The sequence below is a fragment of the Ammospiza caudacuta genome, chromosome Z (assembly GCF_027887145.1).
Source record: "Ammospiza caudacuta isolate bAmmCau1 chromosome Z, bAmmCau1.pri, whole genome shotgun sequence".
Classification (NCBI taxonomy): Eukaryota; Metazoa; Chordata; class Aves; order Passeriformes; family Passerellidae; genus Ammospiza; species Ammospiza caudacuta.
The window spans coordinates 2,381,378-2,404,418 of NC_080632.1; the positions used below are offsets into that span (position 1 = coordinate 2,381,378).

Consider the following 23,041-nt stretch of genomic DNA (forward strand, 5'->3'; position numbering starts at 1 on the left):
TATTATTAATTGAAATATTTTTATTATTAATTGAAATTAGGACTCAAAAGTAAAAAAAATAGTTCATATAGAAATGTTAAAAGTTACCCTTTGGTGAGATTTTCTCTATTCTTAGGCATGTTTTTCCTCAGAATATTTTTCCTTCTACAAAACTTTGCAGGCAAAAGATTAGGTTAAAAAAAAAATTACACATTGCTTGGTTTTATGATAGACAAACTTTGAAAAGTCTCATTGTGCCAGTCAAGGCTTGAACCATGTTTTTTTATCTTAACCAGTCATTGAAGAACGTTCTAAGAGTGCAAGAGTAAAATATGCTCCCCTTTTCAGTTCACAGAATTAGTATGTGGCATAAATTGGAATGTCTTTGAGATGACAAACACAGGCCACCTTTTCCAGGGGAGATCAAGGAGGGTGAGTTGACTTCAGCCCTGGTTGTCTGTGGCAGTTCTCATTGCTGCTGGTGACTTTCTGTGCTTCCAACAGCCATGGAAGATGAGGTGAGATAAACTTGGGTTGAGAAATGGGTGAGCAGCAGGTCCAGAGGGCTGTAATCAGCGTCATGGGGTCTGCTTAGAGATGTGCCACTGCTGGTATCCCCCAAAGTTCAATACTGGTGCAAATAATTGTTTAACTTGTTCCTCAATGGTTGGATGAGGCGTCCTCAGCAGGTCACTAACCACAATAGCTGGGACGAGAGGCCAAAACCCCTGAGGGCTTCATATGTTTTGAAATTGTGAAGCCCTCCAAAGGAACCCTGACAGGTTGTCGAATTAGGCAGGGAAGAAATGTCTGTAGCTTAATAGGGGAAATGCAGGTCCTGCACCTGGGCAGGAGCAGCTCCAGGCAGCAGCAGCACAGGCTGGAGGGGACATGCTGGGGTGGCTCTGTCAGGAAAGACCTGGGAGTTCTGGTGGGCAATGAGCTTTCCCTGACCAGCAGAGCGTCCTACGGGCAAGGAAGGTCCATGGGATTTGGGGGGACATTGGGAACAGCATTACCAGCAGATCAGGGAGGGGATCCCGCCCCTTTGCCCAGCTCTGTGAGTGGAGTGTCCAGCCCTGTGAGGGCACATCTGCAGTACAGTGTCCATCTGCTCCTCAGGACAGGAGGACAGGGAGCTCCTGGAGCAGCCCCAGAGGAGGGAGGGGGACAGAGGTGACCCAGGGAAGGCTGAGGGAGCTGGGGCTGCTCAGCCTGGAGAGGAGCCCCAGCGAGAGGGGCCTCAGCCCTGCCTGTGCCGGGGTGTCCCGGGGTGTTTCTGTCTGTCTCTGCATCTCCCTGTCCCTGTGTTTCATTTTATTGCAAAAGTTCCATCTGTCCCTGTGTTTCATTTTATTGCAAAAGTCCCAGACCTTGTCAATGATTTCTCATGGATATCTCCTCCTTCTTCACAGCACAACCAACAAACTGCAACTCTCTCCTCACGCAGCCAACCCACTCTTTTGTAGCACTCTTCTTCTTATTGGACACGGCTGTGCCTGTTAAGGGCAGGCCTGTTCCTAATCTTTGGGGGTTAGTACAGCTGCAACTCCTCAGGTGTGAGACTACCTTCTGCACTATCTTTATTTTCTTAACATTTTATGCTCCCACATCCCTGTCTGTCCTGTCCATCCCTGTGTGTCTGTGTGTCCCTGTGTGTCCCTGTGTCCCTGTCTGTCCGTCGCTGTGTGCAGAGGTCAGAGCAGGCCCAGGCCCAGCCATGGCCCCGGAGCCCCCAGCATAGACTGAGCTCAGCCCAGTCTGTCCCTGTCTGTCTGTGCCTGTCCCTGTGTCTGTCCCTATCTGTCCCAGTCTGTTTGTCCCTGTCTGTGCCTGCCTGTCTGTCCCTGTCTGTGCCTGTCCATCCCTGTCTGTCCCAGGCCCAGCCGCGGCCCCAGAGCCCCGGGCGGGGCTGATCCCAGCACTTCCCCCCGCAGGAGGCAGAGCCAGCCCTGGGCAGAGCCCGGAGGGGCTCTGGGGGCTCCAACCTGGGAACATTCCAGAATTCCCTGGGCACAAAGCCCTGGGCTCTGGGGTGGCCCTGCTGGAGCAGGGAGGTGGCACCAGCTGAGCCACTGTGGGCCCTTCCAAGCTGGCCCATCTTGGGATTGTGTACATAGGCCTGCTTACCACACAAAAAAAATCCCAATATCCTGACATGTAGTCTTACTTAAACTTTGCTCCCTGAACCTTAACTTTACTGAAATAACTTGAAACAACCCTTTCCTAGAAGTCAAATCTAGCAGGACAGTAACTGTGAGTGAGGATCATTGGCTTTGCCAGTTTTTAAGTGAATGTTTAGAAGGTAAAAATTATTCATTTGGCTATCACACATCAGCATGACATCATCTCACAGATTTGGATGCTGTCATCCCCACAAGGTGATTAGGATACCCACACATCTTTCCATTATGGACCACCACACAGGTGCTGGCACACCTTTTATTTGCCTCTTCCTAATGCAATAAACAGTGTGGACAGGCCTTTGTCCTTTTGGTGTCACCACTTTTTAAGACTTGATTGCTTTTCATATCATAGTGGGAAATGGGAAAGGAAAAATCTAGTTGGAATGCAGAGTGTTGCAGATGCAGGGGATAAATGTGTTTAAAGGACCTGTTCCTTTAGTCCTTCAGCCACATTAGGTGGAGTAATTAAGGAATTCAGGCATGGGGGCTGACAGGGCACATTATGGATGGTGTTCATAACAGCATCAAGCCTCAGTTGCCCTGGGGATGCTGACTCTGAACTGGCTGTTTTGTGCACCCAGAACCTCAGTCCAAAATTGTTGGAATATGTTTGTGCCTGGGATGAAAGCAGGAGATGTGACAATAAATGGACACCAAGACTTGGGACACCAGGGATTCTGTGGATGATTACACTAAGAAGTAGGCTCCCAGCCCCTTTGTTTTCTGCTCTGAGTACATAAACTACATTTTTGGCCTGTAAGCTAAATGTTTAGATGCTGAGGGAGGTCTGCAGAGAGCAGACACTGGTACTGAATTCACTGAAGTCAGTGAATTTATGGCAGGCTTTGGCTAGCAGACAACCTCTTCTAATTCCTGCAGATCAAAGGTCCTGTGTGGCATTGTTTCAATTCAACTGCACTTTCCTTATTTGCTTCTGTTCTCCACAGCCAAGGGCTTTCAGGTACCTACTGCCTCTCACCAATATACTCCAAGGAAATCTTTCTATGATATTCAGCCAAATTTTGAAATATTGACAATAAAAAGAAGATCTTTAACAACTTTTCAGGATTTAACTTATTGGCTTAAATCTTCCTATGTGGTGCACATCACCTTGCAGGATGACTCTGAGACAGCGTTTCATAAAGTTCACCTGACACTGAGATGAGAGCTACATTAAGTGATATAAAACATTCAGTGACAGGTATTTTTGGAAGCCTGTACACCAGTGCTCATGAATGAGGAAATGAACTTTGAAAAAATGAATGGTTTCACAGATGGCAGTTTGCTTGGAGCTCTCACCAACAGATGTTTGAGTGAATGTTCTGCAAGGCCTCTGTGTATTTTGGGTTTTATCATTTCATTAGCAAATAGCTATCACCTGGTGTGTACTTGCTCTTTGGAAGCTCTTGATGAGGAAGCTGTAAACTTTTTCTTTTCCCTGGCCTTTTTTTTTTTTTTTGAGGAAAAAACCCTACACAATGCTTTTTGGTTTTCTGCCTGGGGATAAGAATGATGGAACTCAAGGTTTTTTTATGCAAATAATTTTTTGTGTGTGTCATAGTTGTTGTGATTAGCTTTGTGAGAGTCATAGTCACAGATTTAATTATGCCAAGGGACTGGAAGTCCCAAAAAGGTGAGGCTGAGCACCAGAGGTGGGATTGAAACCAAAAGTTGTTTGGAGACACTTGTAATAAATTAAGCCTCAATTAAAATATAAATTCTACCTAACAGCAAGAATATTGCACAATATATTTAGACTTTTTTTTTAAAAAGCATTTTCTGTGCTTTTCAAGAAAAGAAAGGACTAAACATATTAATTCTAAATAAGACAGGGATCAGGCAAATTTTTTGCCCTGACTCTGTTGGGCTAGGTCCCTTTCCATCACAGGTGATCTTTTTTATTAAAAGTACCTGCAGCAAAAGTGTTTACTCATAGCTTCAAGAAATATAGTGAAGAAATTTTCTTAACCCTGGGCATAGATATTAAGGAAGCTAAATTAAAAAGGCAAAAAGTATTATTTACAACAGACATGCTGAAATGGTAAATAAACCAAATGTATCTTACTTTGGACTGGAGTACTAATATATTAAATTGCCAATCAGAAGGTAGGCACATTTTCCATCAAACTGTTGAATTTCTCATTATTGTGTTTCATCTGAATTTTAGCACCTAATTTCAGAAAAGCCATTTGGGAAATAAATTAGAAAAATTAGAGAATTATAATTATCTTTCCATATATTCTAAGTAAGATTTGTAGCTTTTCCATTTTGAAATTATAACTTGACTTTCAAAAATTGATTGCAAACAGAAAAACATGAAATATAGATGGAAAGGGATGAATTCTTTGAAGAAGAAACCCCAGATTAAATATTTGAGATCATCTTGTATGCAATAAAAATTAAAAGAAAAAAAGCTAAATAATCAGCCTGAACCAACTTTACTTCCCACTTTTGATTCTGCAATCCAAGTGGGCACTCTACCTGTTATGTAAATTAGTCCTTCAAACCTCCAACTACTCACAAGAATAACATAAATATTTGAATATTTTATTTTGAAAATTTGCAAGCACACCAATGTCTCTGGAGAAACAGTTTATACCATTTTAGTGAGAGATAACAAAAAATATGGGTTTTGTTATTCCATTGAGTACTTTACATTTATACACAACAGTCCCCAGCAACAGGTCAGGTGTTCAAACACATCTCCCACGTAGTGGCATGATGCTCAGTAATTCGTGCATTCCCTCAAAACTCTCCAGGTGTAAGCTGTGCTGGAATCTGCTCTTGGTGCCTGTGGGTTTTACACTCTGGAAAAACAATTTCCGTGTCCAAAAGACCACAAAACACTTAAAAGTTGTGAATAGGGGAAAAATAGATTAAGAAATATGAGGATGGTTAAAACTGGGAGAGGAGAAGAAGTGTAAGGGCACAGGCATGGATTCCTAGGCTGGAATTCACTGGACAGGAGTAACATTCAGAAACTCCTGCTGGCAGTTTGTGTTTTTTGTTAGATAGTAATCCATAGGCAGGATCATATCCATGATTTTGGATATGGTAGAGGGATAACAGAAACAATAATCCTGCCCATGGCCATACCTATTCTGATTCATACTGCCCTAAAAAGAATAACTAATATAGGAATAAAAAAATACAGGTGCAAGGAATGAGCAGAGATGAAGTGAAATCAGAATGAAACAAACCAGCATTTTTTTTAAACTGTAAATGCAAAAGGACAGAAGGGAAAAGAGAAAACACTGTAACAAAAATTAAAAAGAGTTTACAAAAAAGACTCATTACTGGAACAGTCAGTGTGAGCATTTTGGCTATACTTCTGGACCAATTAATGAAAAATGGATGTACGTGATTTTTTTTTTTTTCCTGGTCATTGTATTTCCAACCCATAAAAGTTAATATCACTAATAAAGTGCTAAGCAGTACACAGGTGCTATTTTATCACAGCCAACCTGTGAGGAGAAACAGAGGTCAGGAGAACTTTAAAAGGCAGATATGACTTACTCAGGCTTTAATTTGCTTCCAAAAACACGGGCAGTGACCCTTTAAATCACAAGCCAATTACAAGCATTGTAGTGCCTTTACTAATTACATGCTGAGAGTGTAAATTTAAAATGGCAATTTCAATTTTCAGTTCATTGGGAGAATGCAGGAAAATGAAATTGCATGCTAATTAGTTCATGTGTATCAGACACCTGAAAGATTAGACAAAAAAAAACTTCTGCACTCATTACAAGTGAGTTATAAGCAGAACGCTCAAACCTTTTATTTGCCAGGCTGCATATAAATAAAGAAATTAAATGACAAAGAAATTGATAATGATGGAACAAGGCAAAAATAGCTACAGGCTTGTACATAATCATACTTTGAGGGACTTTGCCCATTATACATGGCTTCCTTGAGAATTTATCTAGCATTAGAAGCTCCCCAAGAGGGGAACAGGAGATTGCTTCAGGTTCAACCACGCTAAATGTTAATTTGCGTGTCCTAAAAATGGATTTTCTGGCTTTGTAACTTTCCACTTAATCCCTGCCAAGCACTCACACCCTTTTTCAGTGCCTTCTTCTGGGCCAGGTGCTTTGTCACTCAGAGCAGCAAGGAAAAGGTTCCATGTGCAGGCTGCTCCCAGTGGGCTCTGGGGACAGGCTGGTGACACAACAGAGTAAAAATCCAAGCAGAAGGTTTGACATCTTTTCTCCCATGAGCCAGAAATTTAGCCCAAATCTGACTTTTTGTACCACTCCAGAAACATTTACGGAGCATCTCCCCGGGCATTACAGAACCCGTGCAAAAATAAAATGTGGGATTTCTGTTCCTCCTCTCATCAAACTGTTGCTCCATACGAGGGTCAGACTGTGTTTATTTCTTAGAGCTTGTTTCATGGTTGAAGAACAAGAAAGTGCTCTGATGTAAAGAACTATTGTGCATAAACTGTGAGTCTGTGGATATCTCCACCTTGCCAGACCTAAAAAGATTTTCTGCAGAACACCTTCCTTCCACCTACCATCTCCCTAAAAAAGTTTCAGATTTTCTGCTTCCAGGTGTTTTAAAGAAAGAGAAAAGGAAAGAAAGAAATCCTCTTAAGGCTTCTGCTCTGAAATTACAAATAATATTTTTAATTTTGCCCTGAACTGAAAAAAAAAGAGGATTAAAATATAGCACTTGGCAAGTTTTGTGAAAACAACAGACTAAAGTTTGTTTTGCAAGAAAAATGAGAAGAATATAAGAGAATGTTTAAAACACATTAATTGTATGATGTAAGCTTGTCAAAAGTCCTTACACCCCATGGTTGTCAAAGTTACAGAATAACCTGTAAGGGATTGGAATAACCTCCAAAACTCCATTAAAAAAAAAAAAAAAAAAAAAAAGAGAACAAATTCTTCAGACCTGTTGCAATGGGTTGAGACTCTAGACACATTTTCTCCACTGGCCCAAGGATGTTCCTTGCATGTAAGAGCAGAGGGAAGATTTCCCAGGGAGCAAAGTCCAAGGGAGCCTGGCAGCTGCCTCCGTGGTGCCAAGCACAAATGTGAAAGCATCAGACCATTAAATATCCCCATCCAGCTCTTCTCCTCAAAAGGACATGTCTAGGGGGCCAGTGCTAAACGATTTTGAAATCTTTCTCCAGCTTATTTAATAAAGCCTACACTCTTAACACAGCCCAAAAGCTGACTTTTTCATTATGCATTAAAATTACATTAGCTTTCTACTCCCATGGAAATAATTCTGCTCAGGTCCCCCTGCATGATCCTTTGCTGTTCTTTTCAATGTATAAATTTTACAGACTTCCTAACCCCTCTGATCTTTATGGAGGAAAACTGACTTACAACGCATTCAAGGGCCTTTGTGTTTTCATTCTGCAATAAATAACAAACAGTAGCACCAGTTTTGTTTTTAGAGGTGACACAATCCACCACTCCCACTGCACCAGTTTCAGAAAACTTCATCAAACAGTGTGTTGTGTCTGCTCTCCATACAAGAAAAATGAGCAGGTAATTAGGTATGCTTCCCCCCTAGATAAGTAGGAGCCTCTCAATAAAATTAAACACGGTAGTCAGGGAAAAAGCATTGATTGTGAACAAATATTAATGCAATGTACACCAAGGTAGCCTCAAGAAGAGTGTGTCTGACACAGCTGAGGGCATTATGGACAGTTCAACTCAATGTTAGCAGATAAAATGCTCAAATATCACAGTTTTGCTAAATCCTGCAGTGGGTTCACTGGAAGGGAAGCATCCTCCTCACACATTGACCATGAGGATCAGTGCAGAAAGTTTTCACATGAGTGTCTAACTCACCAACCTTTATTAACCAACAGCTGACATTGCCAAAGCTCTGCCCAATTCTCATATCATGAAAACACAACCCAAGCAAAGAGCTACAACAACCACTACAAAATTACCTTCATAACAACACTGCTACAGGACTTCATACTCGCTGCTTTCACTGAAGTAATTTTTTGGGCACAGAGAAATCCAGTACACAGTAAGGGCACTGCCATTTGAATCACTCAAGCAATACCATGCTTGAGCAGGATTGAGAAAATGTGTATTTTCAGCCCCATGGATGTGTCTGAACTAACAGCTGTTTCAGCCTTAATTAAAACAGTTCCTATTACTTCCAGTAGTGCTTAACCTGTGTGCCCAGAGCAGCTCAGCAAAGAGCACCAGCTCTTCCAGCATGCTCTGGCAGTGCCAAAATCATACTTCAAGGACTTTTAGCACGTGTCAGGATATCTCCACCAAGAACTAAAGCTATGGTATGCTTCTAAGGAGCTGACCACCAAATACAACATATGTGGAAAGCAGTTTTTTTGAAAGGAGCCTGCATAAATCTGCCTCCACGGTTTAGAAGCCACAATGGAACATATGTACAGGTTTTTTTTCTTTAATTAAAAAAAAAAAAAAAGGGAGCTTGTGCATTTGTAAAGTCAAGATTATCACTGTTTTGCAACTAAATAGTCCCTTTTAGCCTGGGCTATGTCTTTGACAGTGAATAAGAGCCTAGCTGTTCGTTAACCACTTGTCTTCATCAGTTTCTTAAGTGACACTGGCAATTGAATCAAGGATGTTTTTTTCCCTCCTCAGCTCCATCTGTTACCTGAATCCAGGGCCATCTGTCATTTTCTGCTGCAGTCCAGGCATTCACAAGACCCTTCTTATTAAGCCGTGCATAGTAGGGGTACCACTTCTGGAGTCCAAAAAGAGCTCGGTGAGTGGAGGATGCAGTGATTTGTTGGTTTGACACAATCCCTCCTTCTATCCCTAGTGGGCCAGAGCACCCTGCAAATGGGAAAAAAAAAAAAAAATTTAAAAAAAAAATTTGTCTGAAATTATCAACTCTTCTGAGCTCCAAGTCACTGTAATTGCAATAGAATACAAATAGATCCAGAATATCATGCCAAATCCAGCTTAGAAGAAATTAATTGTGTTTTCATCAAGCATTCATCCTCATTTTGTTTTCATCAAGCATTACTTGGGGATTGAAAGGCCTATTCAAATTTTTTAATTTCTACAAACAGTTGATATGGTCAAGTACTTAGAAGAAATTCAAAGTACTTGACTATATCACCTGTTTGTAGAAATTAAATAAACAAGTACAAAAGTATGGCTTGCAAATAATTATTCTCATGATGCAAGTAATGAAACAGATTAAACTTTCAATTTATTTTAACTTATTCTAGCTGAAGACTTGTGATTTTGGGTTTTATGGACACAATGAAGGAAAAAAATTGTCCGATTCAGATACTGAAATGATTGTTAAAAAGTAAATTTAAAATCCTGTAATTACTGCAAAGTTCCATATTGCTGCTCTTCCCTCAAAGTTCAGCACTTAAAGTGCTACAAATTGCTATTGCAGTTATCTCTAGAATTATGAAAATAGACATAAGTTATCATTCAGTCACATTAAAAATATTTAAAGGTTTATCCATTTAATCAGCAAGACTCAAAGCATGTATTTAACTGAAGTGCTCCAGTTTTCATAATTTTATGTATGGTATTCATCATTATTTTATTCGCCAGAATACTTGTAGACCTAATCTTTTTTTAAAATCAAGATATTTCTGCATACATTGCCTTTTGAAGCCACTCCATTTGGGCACAGGAACAAAAGCATTCAGATATTGTGAGCAATCCACAAATGTAAATTGAGAAAATTATGAAAATTCATTACATACAAACAATTGGCAGTTTATCTACTATTCAACACCCAACTGAGTAGCTGAGATTTTCCTTTCCCCAGTTCCGATGCAGAATCTGGAGAGAAGGTAATCACAGGAATTATTCTGGCAGCCAGTGTTGCTCTGTGGCCCAAAAGACCTTCTGCTTTGCAGGTCAGCTGCACTTTGGCAATTTTGAGCACCACAGGGCAGATGTTTACTTACATGTCAGGTTTTCTCAGAAACCTGGCAGAGTTTCACCTCGAGCAGTACCCAAAAAATGAACTCTGAAATCGCACTGTTACGATATCCTCATACCACACAGGCAGGAAGTCACAAATAATTTAATTCCTCATTAATTTAAAGGTGCAGAGAAGAAAAAGTGACCAGTGCAATTTGCTCCTCTCAGCCAGGAGATGGTGCAGGGTAGTGCAGCCCCCAGGTGTGGGGTGATGATGGAGACAAAAGATAAAATGAACTGAGGTTTTAAGTTGATGATGGTGATGGACAAGCACATGCTTGTGCTCTGAAAGGGTAAAGCAAAGCTTCAGGGAGTGCTCCTCCTTAAAAACCTAAAAAACGTCCAGGTGAGATGCTCACATGAAATCCTGGCCACACTCAAATTAGTGAGTGTGAGTGCCGTGCACCATGCCATGACTCCACACAGGTTTTTAACAGCCCATGGATTTCTGGCTCCTCGTTAGGTCCCTGACAGGGGGAGCCCTCCTAGAGCAGTTCTGTGCCAGGAAAGAGAGATGCACCAGACTTTTTCTGTCTTCAGCTTGTTGTTCATTGTTATCTTATCAAAACTTCAGCACGCTGCCTGCACCAGACTTTGCACGCAGGAAAAGCACTACAAAATGGCCCCAGATGTACAGTTTAGAGGTCTTTTAAAGTTGTTTCATCCAGTTAACTCTCAAAATGCGCTTTATTTCCACTTATCTACCAGTAACTCATCCCTCGTCTGTCCATGTAACCTAAAACCTCAGCTTTCCTTGATCAATCACCCTGTGCCACCAACACTGCAGAAAATGGAGTAGATGAAGAAGAAGAAGCCTGGGACAATGCCTGATGTCCTTCATCTTGCCTCCATACTAAAAACCCCCCAAAAATCTTTCACCCTCTGATAAACTACACTCTTCTCTATTATCTGTTTCACAGTCTTTTAGACTCTAGCCTATCTCTAAGTCTTGGAAGCTTTCTCCATGGGAGAGGGTCAAAGTCACTGCTTCTCTGGGGCTCAAAACCACTCAGAGCAGGCAGAGAAATATTCCCTGTTCCCTGGGTTCCCACAAAGCTCAGCTAGAACCTAAACTCCTAATGCTACTTCTCTTTATCACGCAAAAATAAAAGCTTTGCCTTCAGCACTCAGGTAATAACTGCACAGACCAGGACTAAATGTGACTCTCTCCTGTTGCTGTGCCAGGTGTGGGGCAGCACCAGAAGAAAACAAAATCTTTGTCATCAGCATGGGCAGTCACAATGCAGAACACACTCAGAAAACCCATGTATGTTGCGAAGGTGTCATTCCTCATTGTGTTTTCATCAAGCTTTACTTGCGGATTTGAAAGGCCTATTCAAATCTTAGCTGTTTTCTCAAGTATTCTCATCGAAGCAGGATGGAATCTTTTGGTGTGCAAACTGCTGCATCTGCTTGGAAGACAGAGGTAAATGACTCTTCTCTCCTAAGAAAAGTGTAGGTTTTCAAAAGTTTCTTACAGCTAATTATTAAAGAAAATCTGTGCTGTTTCATAATGGAAAAGTTCACACAGGTGTATCTATGTGCATGTGTAATTCACCAGCACACCCATACCTACAGGACACATGAATGAAATAAATTAACCATCTTTAACGGCTGCGATCATAGACTGATAATTATTTAAAAATAGAATGTGAGAAAAGGGAAGAGAGGTTTACCGAGAGGACCATAAAGAGGAGGCATGCTGGAGCCATGCTAACATTTGCCATGTTTGTTAATGCATCTCGTGTCTGAGATCCTAAATTTTCTTTGAAATATGTGTGAAAATACAAGGCAAAGTTGAATTTTCCTTTCTAACTTGAAGGCAATTTCCTTTCTAAGTTTAATTACCAAGCACAGCACTTAACTCTATTTTTTCAGCTATGACCATACATGCTCAGTAGTGTTTATCTTCTTTAGCTTTAGGAGGATTATTCCTGAAATCCAAAGACAATCTCTACCTTCAGGGAACAGGTACTTTATTGTACAAGCTCCTTATTTTCTTTGCAGTTCCAGTCATGGTTTTGTTATGTTTGTCCATTTTTCAATCTGAGCTAAAGAAAAATACCTCTCCTAACATTTAAAATTACCACATTAGAGATACTTTCTGCTTTGGTGTTCAGCTCAGACTTTACAAAATGAGATGTGTGGAAAGCATGCTACTAGATAATGGTTTCTAAACAATATTATAATTATATTTCTTAAATTATCAGAACATTCTCCTGGTTTTTTTTTATTTATTGAACAGCCGGGATTTCAGCAGAAGTTTCATTAGGATACTGTCAGTGAGGTCCTTCCACTGTTAATTTTGCCCTTTTACTCACCCTTTAGGTATTTATTTTACTCAGAATAATTGTCTATAACAAAACCTTTCAATTCACTTTCTTTTATCAATTAAAATCAAATATTGAACATATTTTTGGATAGACAAATACCACAGCAAATGGGCTTCCCTCAGCAATATGCTCATTAATTTCCTCCAAAAACTCCACTAGATTATCAAGTCACTCTTCTTTCTTCTAAAAACTCTATTTATGGGGCTATTGCTCTCTAAATTCACGAGAAATTTGTTTTTCTGAAAACTCTCAGCTGAATGGCCCATCTCTGGTTCCATTAAATGTGGTTTATCACTAAAAGATTGGTTACAGACCAGTTCCTGTACACGATAATAAATTTCAGACATAAACCTCACTTTTCTTCAAGTTATCAATTATTTCTTTAGGTGTTTAAGAGCTGTGATATACCACTAACTACTAACAATGAAAACAGGCAACAAGAGCATTTTCAGTTCTTTTTCTTTTTTTTAATTGAGAGGCATATTTTGCAGAAGTGTAAGATGAATTACGTTTTATAGCTATGCTTCTGTTTCTATTAAATCCATGGTTCTTTTAACAGAAATCATGACAGCTTGGGAAATAATAATATCACTACTGTGATAAATTGTGTACAATTCAGACTGGTCAATGTTAGTCATTAAATAAAAAAAGAGGGATATTTTTATTAGTTAAGGCAGAGGCATTGGAGTATGACAACACACTTGATGCAAAGAAATAAAGAAAAATTAAACAGCAATTAAGCTGCCTGACATGATACAGATTCTCCAGGCAGATTTTGTCATCTGGAGCTGTTATTTCAGCATCATTAAAAAGCAAGATACTAAGGCAAGTTATATTGGTTTTAATCCTACAGTGACAATTATGGGTGTGCACTAAATAAAACCCATTTAATGCTTCTCTTTTTCTCACCAAGCACAAACCTGTGCCCATAAAATCTCACTGTCCATGGAGATAACAATGCCAAGGTGTACCAAGAGCTATGTGAACGGATCCAGAGAAGGATGGGGAAAAATTAACAGTGGAAAAGTGAATTTCTCAGTTCTCCTGAGAGTTCCCACCATGTGAAGACAGCAGAGTTATAAATCTGCCTTGGAGGCTTCTTTTACAACCTTAATTAGACCCAGAAACATTATGCAACATTTTGCACCACAAACCAGTTGGTTTTTAGTCGAAATTTCCCTTGTGGACTAAGGGTATGGGGATCAAACCACTCCCCAGACAGGAGATGAATTCTGTGCTTCCACCCTGGTCTCTGGCAACAGCAAATCCCTCCAGATGAACAATAATGTTTGAACAAAACAAAGTAAATGACAGCGAGCTTACTGTGGTATACATTGACATCTCCTCAGAAGAACATTAAAATAGGGAAATAAGCAGCTGATTCCTGTTCTTTATAGAAAAAATATATTTTTTTCTTTTAATTTTAATTTTAATTTGTCTACTTTAAGATAGTTACTACAGCAAGAGACAATAAGAAGAAATCACTGGGTAAATATGTTACTTGAGCATATTTAATTTTTTTGCATTTATGCCAGTCCACAAATTAAGCAAAATGTCCAAATTGTTTAAAAATGGCTTGAAAATGTGATGATTATGCCTCTGCAACTAGAATGAAAAGGTTTCTTGTTATTGATGATGAAACACGCCTGATTTTTGCAGCGTGAACGCATAACTCTTATTTCCTCCGTTGGTCTGCCTCTAGCTAACGTCATCGAAACAAACAGATGCAAAATTGGAGGCAGGGAGAAAACAAATCTGCTTTAGACATCTGCAATCCTTTCTTCCTCCAAGCACCCCATTTTCTGGCGTGAGATTAGCCTGGCTGTGCTCAGCAGGGCCTGGCAGTGGTGCTGAGCACAAACCCTGGCAGTGGGACCACAGGTGACCTCTGGTCCTGCTCGCGCTGCTCCCAGGCTCCAATTTCTTCTTCTCGCTCCTCCCGACACACAAATACCCTCGCCCACTTTGCTCTGCCAGGGACAGCTCCTAGATAACAGCAAGTCTGATTTTTAGGAGCTTCTCTGGGAGGTGTTTGGGAGTCCGGTACCAAAGTGGCCCGCCTAAATGCAAGGTGTTGTTTTTTCAGGTCTTGCTTTGTCACAACCATCTCATGATAACCCCAAAATATTCCTTATAAGTGCTACCCAAAATATTCTTGCAGAGAGGTCGTTGGAGACACAGCTTCCATTCCTCCTTGAGGTGTCTGTGGACCCCATCATGGTTTCAGCGATGTGACAGTCCCTAGATGCCAACTTTACCACTGGAAAGTGGGGTTACAGGCAACCACAGACATGGCATTAATTACTGCTGGTGTTTGCTTAGATTACACACATGCAATCCAGGCTTCTGCTTATTCCTTCTTGTTCTTCCACGCAGAGATTTCCACTCCCTGCCCATGAGCAATTGTCCACACCGCAGTCCCCAGGCTGGGATTCGCATCCCTCTGATGGATATTCAGAGACATTTCCTACCTTGAGCAAGTGTGCAAAAAAATTTTTACTTCCAGCATAGCACAGGAGCATATGGAGACAGCAGTGAAAGCAGATTATGTCTTTTTCTATATAATGCTGTGATTGAAATGTAGGGTGGTTATTCAGGACTGGTTTGCTTGGCTCTAGTCTGGTATTTCCTCCATTCTGCTCCTTGAGTAGGATGGGTGGGATTGCAAATTTCACATCAAAACCCATTTATTCATGGCTTAATGCTGGGCAACTGCAACAGAGCACAGATTTGAAGAAGGGACCTATTCAAGAGCAGTAAAATTAAAGGAAGATACAACTTCTGATTCAGGAAGATCCTTAAACGGAAGACTGGGAAAATACACTGGGACAACCATTTCTTGGTGCTTTTCCATTTTCTTATTCTCAATCATCAGTAATTCACTTCTGATCACTGTCTGAAACACCAGACCAAGCATTGTTATTCCTACGCTCAGAAACAAGAGTACATCTAAAACCTCCTATCTAAAAAGGTGTAATCAGATTTTCTTTTTAAATTGAAAAAAAAAAAAAAAGGGTATCTCTCCATGAGGTGATTGTGCTTGTGTTGAACTCCATCAAATTAAAACTACTGACACCATCCTTAAGCATGTTCAAAGTGATTTTAGAGGAACTGGGCTGGGAAGAATTTCAGAATGAAGATTTATGTATCCCTACCTGAGAAAACCATAGTAATAAACTACCTGAAAAAGCTTCTATCCAAAGGAACACCAACTACATTGCAGCAGTACCATTCCCAATGTGTTTCCTGAATCCAAGAAAGCCAAGGGCATCCTGGCCTGAATCAGGAATGAGTTTATACCACTTATTTAAGCTACAGCATTTAACAATTCACTGGTAAACATTACTTTTGTTTTGTCCTCAAGCAGCAAATCTGGTTTTTGAGGAAAAAAAAAATATATTGCAGTAAGGCCTTTAGTCTCTCAAACTCTGTTGAGCTTTCATGTAGAAATAAATTAATCTTTATGTGAAAAATGATTTTTACCTTTCAAACTGACACTGTGAAAAATAACATTTCTACCATGTCTGAATGTTGACATTAACCATTGACATAACTCACAGCCACTTAAATACCACTAAAATTAATCCAAGTAAAATAAATTATGGCGCAACACATTAAAAATAAAACCAACCCTACCTCACAAGAATTAAACTACATTTATATTAGAGAAGGGAAATTCACAGTAACTTTCAAGTAAAATAACTGCCATGCTTACACATCTAAGAGATGACAGAGAAAGAAGCCATAGCCCCTAAATGCCACATAACAGCAACTGATTGTTACTATTTTTAGATTAAGGTGCAGTGACATGGAAAAATACATGGTTCTGAGTGCTTTTTACCAATCTCAACATTTTTTGTAGGACCTGGATTCCGGAAGGTGTGGAGGGAGGAGATTTGTGCTGTGGTGGATATATTCATTACCCACGTCATTTCTAGCTGTTGCAAATGGTTGTGGCAAAGGCTTAAAGCTAATTACCAATTTAAGCATAACTTAGGCATTTACAAACAAAATTGGGGGACCAAGCTGCACTTTAAAAGAATCTTTATTTACTGCTGCTGGCCCCTGCACAATCCATGCACTTCTCTTCTCAGGCAGTAATGGAAATATTTTTTTGAACAATACAAGGAAAGCTTTCCTGCTTTTTTAGGAAATTTGCTTATTAGACACTGTTCTGACAACCACAGACAACCTCTTTCACAGTTTCTAGGCTTTATATTTGCCTTCATATATCTTTAGAGGCATGTAAGTTTCTTTTTCATTTTTGTTTATGGAGTGTGCAGCCAAACAAAACCCTACCTGTGGGCCAACTGAATTATATCACAGTGTATCCTCCATTTTCCTTAAATTCACTCCAAAGGATCTTTTTTTTTTTTTTGGGGGGGGGGAAGGGAGGTCACAGTGCAATATTTTTACTCCAAAACTTAATAATTTTGATAGCCAACTACAAACATTGCCAATTTTAAGGCAGTTCATGACGTATGCATGTATGTTGTTAACAATTGCACCTTAAATCTGCCTGTTCCAAAAGAAATTTTGGAAAAAAAAACCCCAAAACAACCCCCAGACCCAAAGGTTCCCTTGCAAGTGAGACTGCAATGACAAGATAGAGTCGCACTGAAAGACAATCTGCATTTTCCTAGCAGGCCCACAATGGGAATCAGTGGGACGGATCCCAGCACCGGGGTAATTAGCATTCCTGCCAGCTGGCTTGACAACGAGCATGTTCATTTGCCAGGAGAGGACTGCGTGCTTTTCAAGGAGCCATTCTTATTTTGCTGCCTGGAGATGATGTTCTTCCTGCCTTTTGTGGCTCTGGCATTGTTTCCATTCCCCCACTCCAGAGGAAACAGCAACTGCTCCTAGAAGTGACAGCGCTGCTTGTTACAAGACGTGTTCACAGAAATTGTTGTAAGAGGGATTCATTGGAATAGTTTAAAAAACTACATTTTGGCACTCGTGAATTCCGCATTACAATGGGCTACATGTTCTTCAGAAAGAAGTAAAAGGATGGGAATATTCCACAATATACTGCTGAAGTGATATGCTAAATATGAGCTATATTCACTGTACTGGACACAAACTGCATGCAAACGACAGTAATTCAAATCTGGCTACGCAGAAACAGCCCTTATGGTCTCTAAGCTGCTTCCATCTCCTTCTATAACCCATCCAACATCTTAATAACTGGAAATTCAGATATCTTCATTTAGATCTTGCTCCCAGAAGCCATTTGGTGTAGATATAACCTTATATTCCTGTAAAGCAGCTTTACAGATCAGGGCTTGAAGCCCTGTTAAAAAGACAGAATTTATTTAAGGGTCATGCACTTTTATGAGGGTGGGGAAAAAAATTCAGAATGTAGATTTAGAAAGTTCTGGGTTTATATATATATGCAGTAGAAGAAATCTTTATTAGTACAGCAGTGCAGTAAAATGAGATGTTTTATTTGTGACTCCATGGTGTATTTTAAGCATAAATATCTACATCTAGATTTTCTGAATATGCCCTTATTTTTCTTTATATCCCCTTATTTTTCTTTATATCCCCTTATTTTTCCTTATCAACATCTATTTAACCATAAAAAAGGGCATTATTCTGAATTGTTTAGAGAAATATCAAACCAAAAAAAGCAAACATAGGGAAGGCAATTCATGTGACTCAGCTTCATACATCTGAAAATTCCATATCTACTCCAGAGTAGCTGCTCGGGCTCTGTTTGTCATTTGTGGGAGGAAACAGGCAAGCCTAAAACACAATATTTATCATTTCATAATCTATTAAGAAACTATTCAAGGTAGATGTAATTAGATTTTTCTGTGTCTACTGACCAAGAACAAACCTAGAGCAGTATTTCAACTTAGTGCTTAGGTTTAGGAGGATAAAATTAAGTGAAATAATTGCAATTAATTTTAAAAACACTGAAAAGACATTGCTTTCAAAATACATGTTGATCTATTTTTCTGCAAAGCTAGAGATAACTAGGCAGTAAACATACCTGGGCTTTACAGAAAGAGGTCTTTGAAGAAGGAATGCTGAGGAGGTGATGGATGAACATAATAAAAAAACACCAAAAAACCAGCATTCCAGACTTTGGTTTTCTTGTTGACAAAGATGATCAAAAAAAAGGTGGATGTGGCTTTGGAACTGGCAGGGATGGAGCATCTGACCTGAAAGGAGACGCTGACAGAGCTGGAATTGCTCAGCCTGAAGAAGGGAAGGCGCAGGGGGATCACATCCACGTGAAAAAATATCTTGTGGGAAGGAGTGAACATGGAGGCTTAAAATGTGGAATTTTAACACCAAGTTTTAAAATGGGAAATGCCATTTGAACACCAGAAAATGGGGTAGGTTCCACATTTTAGGTGTGTGTGATTTGAGTTTGTTTGGTAGCTGGTTTCTTTTGTTTGTTTGTTTTGGGGTTTTGTGGTATTTTTTTGTCTTGTGTTTTTGTTGATGTTGTTGGGTGGTGGTTTCTTTGGTTGTTGTAGATTTTGGTTTTTCAGGTTTTTTTGTTTGTTTGTTTGTTTGTCCCAAGAAGGAATAATCTGACATAGTTCTCTTGATTGTGGAACAGCTTCTTTATTTCTCTTATTTAAAATAGGTGAAGATTTGTCCCTGAAGTAGTTGACTATATCTAGTGCTATACAGTTTTGCATGAAATAATAACACATAATTTGTTCATTAGCACTTTATCTCCCCTGGGAGCTGGTCATAGGCAGAACACTATATATTTACATATATACATATATATATATATATATACACATATATATATACATATATATATATATACATATATATAGGACAGTTTCATAATGTGCTTGCAGTTCCAATTTTTAAAAATAAATTTAGTTATGAAAATATTTTGGTTCCAACCAGTCCCAGCCTTTTAGAATGACAGCTGACAAACAAAAATTGTGTTTCCTCTCCTATACCAAACCAGTTTTTTCCTGGTAGCTGTATGGATAATCAACTATATTTATAAAAAGCAGAAGTTCTAATTTTAGGAATTACATCTTCATTTCCAGGGGAAGGTAGAGGACCAAGGAGACTTTTCATTTTACTAGAAGCTGCTGCATTTGCAAGTGTGTGCAGACCATATGTGTGAGCTCACACCACGACAGACTGAGGAGGAGCTAAGTATACACAGCAGGTGTATTTCTAAATACTCCTTTTTTGAATTGCATTTCTTTCCTTTTAAATTTGGTTTTATGTTTATTTTTTTATTTTTTAAATTTCTTTTTTTGCCAGACACGTTCTCAGTGCCATCTCATCTGCTCTCAAGTTCATGACACATTTTTTCTTTTTTTTCTATTGCTCTTGTGCTTCCTCTCAAAACATCACTTTTAAATACAAGCAAAGCCTGAGCCCTCCCACACAGAGGCAGGTTTTCCCTCAGAATTAATTCCAGGTTGTGCAAGACCTGTGCATGGAACACAAACTTTTCAAATTTTAAAACTCCACAGATCTCTAAAATGAATTTAAAATCGCCAATGCCCAAAGGAGATGGTATAATACCACAGTCATGTGAGCTATAAATCTGATGTAGCTAATGAGACCATTACTAAAAAACTAAAAACCTCCAGTTTCAGCATTTTTGGTGCTGCTTTGGGGTTGAGTATTCAGTGTCTCATTTTATGGGCTGGTGTTTGCAGAATCCTCATGACCACAACACAGCTCAGCTCTGCACATTTAGGCCACTGGGTGTTTCAATCATTCTGCAGCTGATCAAACTGTTTGCTCAGTCCTGGCTGCTCAAGTGGGGCTTTTTTTTTTCTTTTTTTTTTTTTTTCCACAATTCAATGTTCTGATCTGAGAGCTATTGAGCAGCTCCGTTGTAATGACTCGTGTTAATTGTTCTGAGGACTCATCCTAGGGGCACGACCAAATCGATGTTTTCATTCCCACTGAAGTAATTTAATCAGCATTTCCACTGGGACAAGGCAGCAAGCATATCATGTGTTCCACTTTCTAGTCAATCACAGTGCAAATGAAATAGCAAAATATAATTTATAAACACCCTCTTTTTTTTTTTTTTTTTTTTTGCACTTGGAGAACATGCAGTGCCAGTGATTATGTGAGATTATTTTGTCTAGATAAAAAAGAAGTCACAGGCTTTGTAACTTCAAGGTGACTCCTAACTCCACCATGAAACAGCATATTTTCACATTCCTGGATGTGGTAATTCTATAAAGCTATTCACCTCTGAAATCTGATTAACAGAAGACATTTATCTCCATAAGTTTGCTCCACAGATTTAAAACAAAACAAAATGGATTTCCTTGACCTATTAACACTGTAATTATTATTGGTCTGATTCCTGAAGTGTGACTCCCAAGGATGTCAGCAGACAGTGTGTTACTGCAGCACTGAGGTGCAGGGTATGATTAATCTTGTTTTATGCCTTCACATAAAATAATTCACGTCAAAGGCAACATCTTCACCCATTTGCATCAGCAGCAGCTAACGAGCACACAGACACCTTCAGACAAGCAAAACTTTTCAAAGGATGCTGTGTTGAGCTCCAGGTCTGCAGGAAGTGACATGAAAATGAGGTGATTAGTTGTGTTCCACGCAGCAGAGGACAGCTTTTCAGGCAGCAGAGGGAAGAACTGCCACCTATTTGCTGATATGCCCAAAGAGATTAAAACCCTTTTTGTGCTGATGCAGCACCTCCCCAAAAAGCAGTGCATTATTCTGTTACCATCGTGGCCAGCACAGTCCATGTGTGTAAGCAGTGGCCATCAGGATTAATCAAATAAAAAGAAATTGAACGTTACTTTCCACTTCTCAAGAGTGCCATTATTGTTGCGTGACTGTCGTGCGTTTCCACTGTCAAACCCTTTTTCAAATTTTTATAATACGGCCATAAAATTAACTTTGGGCCTTTATGTGCTCTACAGGCTCCGTGCTGAGGATTGAGACTGAAAATAAATTTAGGCAACTCTTGGGCTGGGTCTGAGTTTAAAGAAAAAAAAGTAAGCAGAGAGAATTTTAGGCTTCTTTCAGGATTTTTTGACACCACTTTTTCTAGTGGTGAAGTGATTTAATGACATCGTTTTTTTAAGAATTGGGCCAAAAAAAGATTCAGGAACTACAGAGGTGTACTGATAGATAGTTCTATGATTAAGATCACAATGAACCTAAGAAAAGATGTGGAAAAGAGCCAATATTCCTCCCATAAATGGCAGTTCTGCTCCACTTGTTGCAGTCCTTTAACAGAGATGATATGCACAGGGGTAAAGGAAATACAGTGGAAACAAGCACACTTGGATTTGCAGAAGGCACTTGATGAGGTTCCACATGAAAGCATCTTTCCAGGGAGGGCTGAAATGGCCCTGCTATAGCCAGGAGCCTAATTACAGAACAGAAAATGTCTTTTTCAGGACAAAACGTCACCAGTGGCATTCCCTGGGGGTCATTGCTGGAGTCGGCTTCACTCATCAGCGACCTGGAGGAAACTGTGGATGGGGAAATTGTCCAATTTGAAGCTGTCTGGGTCAAACGCTGCTCTGATGATGGGCAGCTCCAGAAGGACGTGGGAAACTGAGTGGTCAGAAGAGCGAAAGATGAACCTCAATGTGCTCAAAGGGAAGAGAGAAAATCACTAAAACGTGCACTGCACTGTACTGAAGTTGGAAATGGCCATTTCGGCGGCAAAGAGCACAGGATTGGAGAACGAGGAGGGACAGAGCTTTGCATAAACATTGGCAGGATGAATACAGCGCTGCTTGTCACCTTGACATTACTGAAATTAGGGAGCACTTGCTGAAATTCACAAGAAATCAGCTTAGCCTGTTTTTTTTTTTTTTTTTAAAAAAAGTAATTCTTGGCATGGTGGGTTGTGATCTTTTGGAGCCTTCCAGACGATGAGATCAATCTATGCCTCTTCAAACGCCTTCGAAAAGCTTTTTGTAATATTAGATGGGAAGATTTTCTCCACAATAAATTCAAATGTTTATACATGTTTTACTCTTAAAACAGAAATGCCAAATTATTTGGATTTTTGTGACTACATGATGTGACCTAAAACCTTGAAATGGAAACACCTCAGTTATCTACTGGCTTCATTTATTTTTATTTTTATTTTTATTTCAGGAAAGAGGATATTATTGCTTAGTTTTTCAGCTGAGAAATGCAACCCTCTTCTTGGTAATCCCCTAACAAACTTTTTAAAATTTTTTCTGTATAAAATTAAATCATTGGATAATTAAATTTCCTACAGAACACCAAGTAAAGAGCCTGTAAACAACATTAAAAGGATATGCTTCTGAAAAAGTAACTTTTTAACATTTACTTTCTGTTCTAATGGATGTATTCATTATGTATGCAGAATGTTTTCTTGGAGAGTTTATTTTTAAATACACTTCCAGACGATGAACCCAAGGGTTCAAAAAGGAGCTGGACAAATTCAGGCACTGCAGATCCAAGGATGATACTAAAGAGACTGACCAGGAGTGTACTTTTAATATTCTTGTCAAATGATTGTCATTACCACAGCCAGAGACTCATCCAGATGAAACACCTGACCTAATATGGAGGATTTTTGTATTCTTAAGAATTTACCACTAACATGGTAGGGGAATTTAGCTAAGAATCCCTTTTTTTTTTTTTTTAATTCATATAA

At 39.5% G+C, this 23,041-nt stretch overlaps 1 protein-coding gene across 2 annotated transcripts in view; it reads right to left on the reverse strand.

The window, feature by feature from the left end:
- Nucleotides 1-23,041, reverse strand: part of EDIL3 (EGF like repeats and discoidin domains 3) — a 237,905-nt gene that overhangs the window by 66,915 nt on the left and 147,949 nt on the right. For both annotated transcript variants that reach the window (XM_058824531.1, XM_058824530.1), the window contains one exon: nucleotides 8,778-8,959. In XM_058824531.1, coding sequence (XP_058680514.1) covers nucleotides 8,778-8,959 — 182 coding nt within the window. The remainder of the gene's footprint in view (nucleotides 1-8,777; nucleotides 8,960-23,041) is intronic.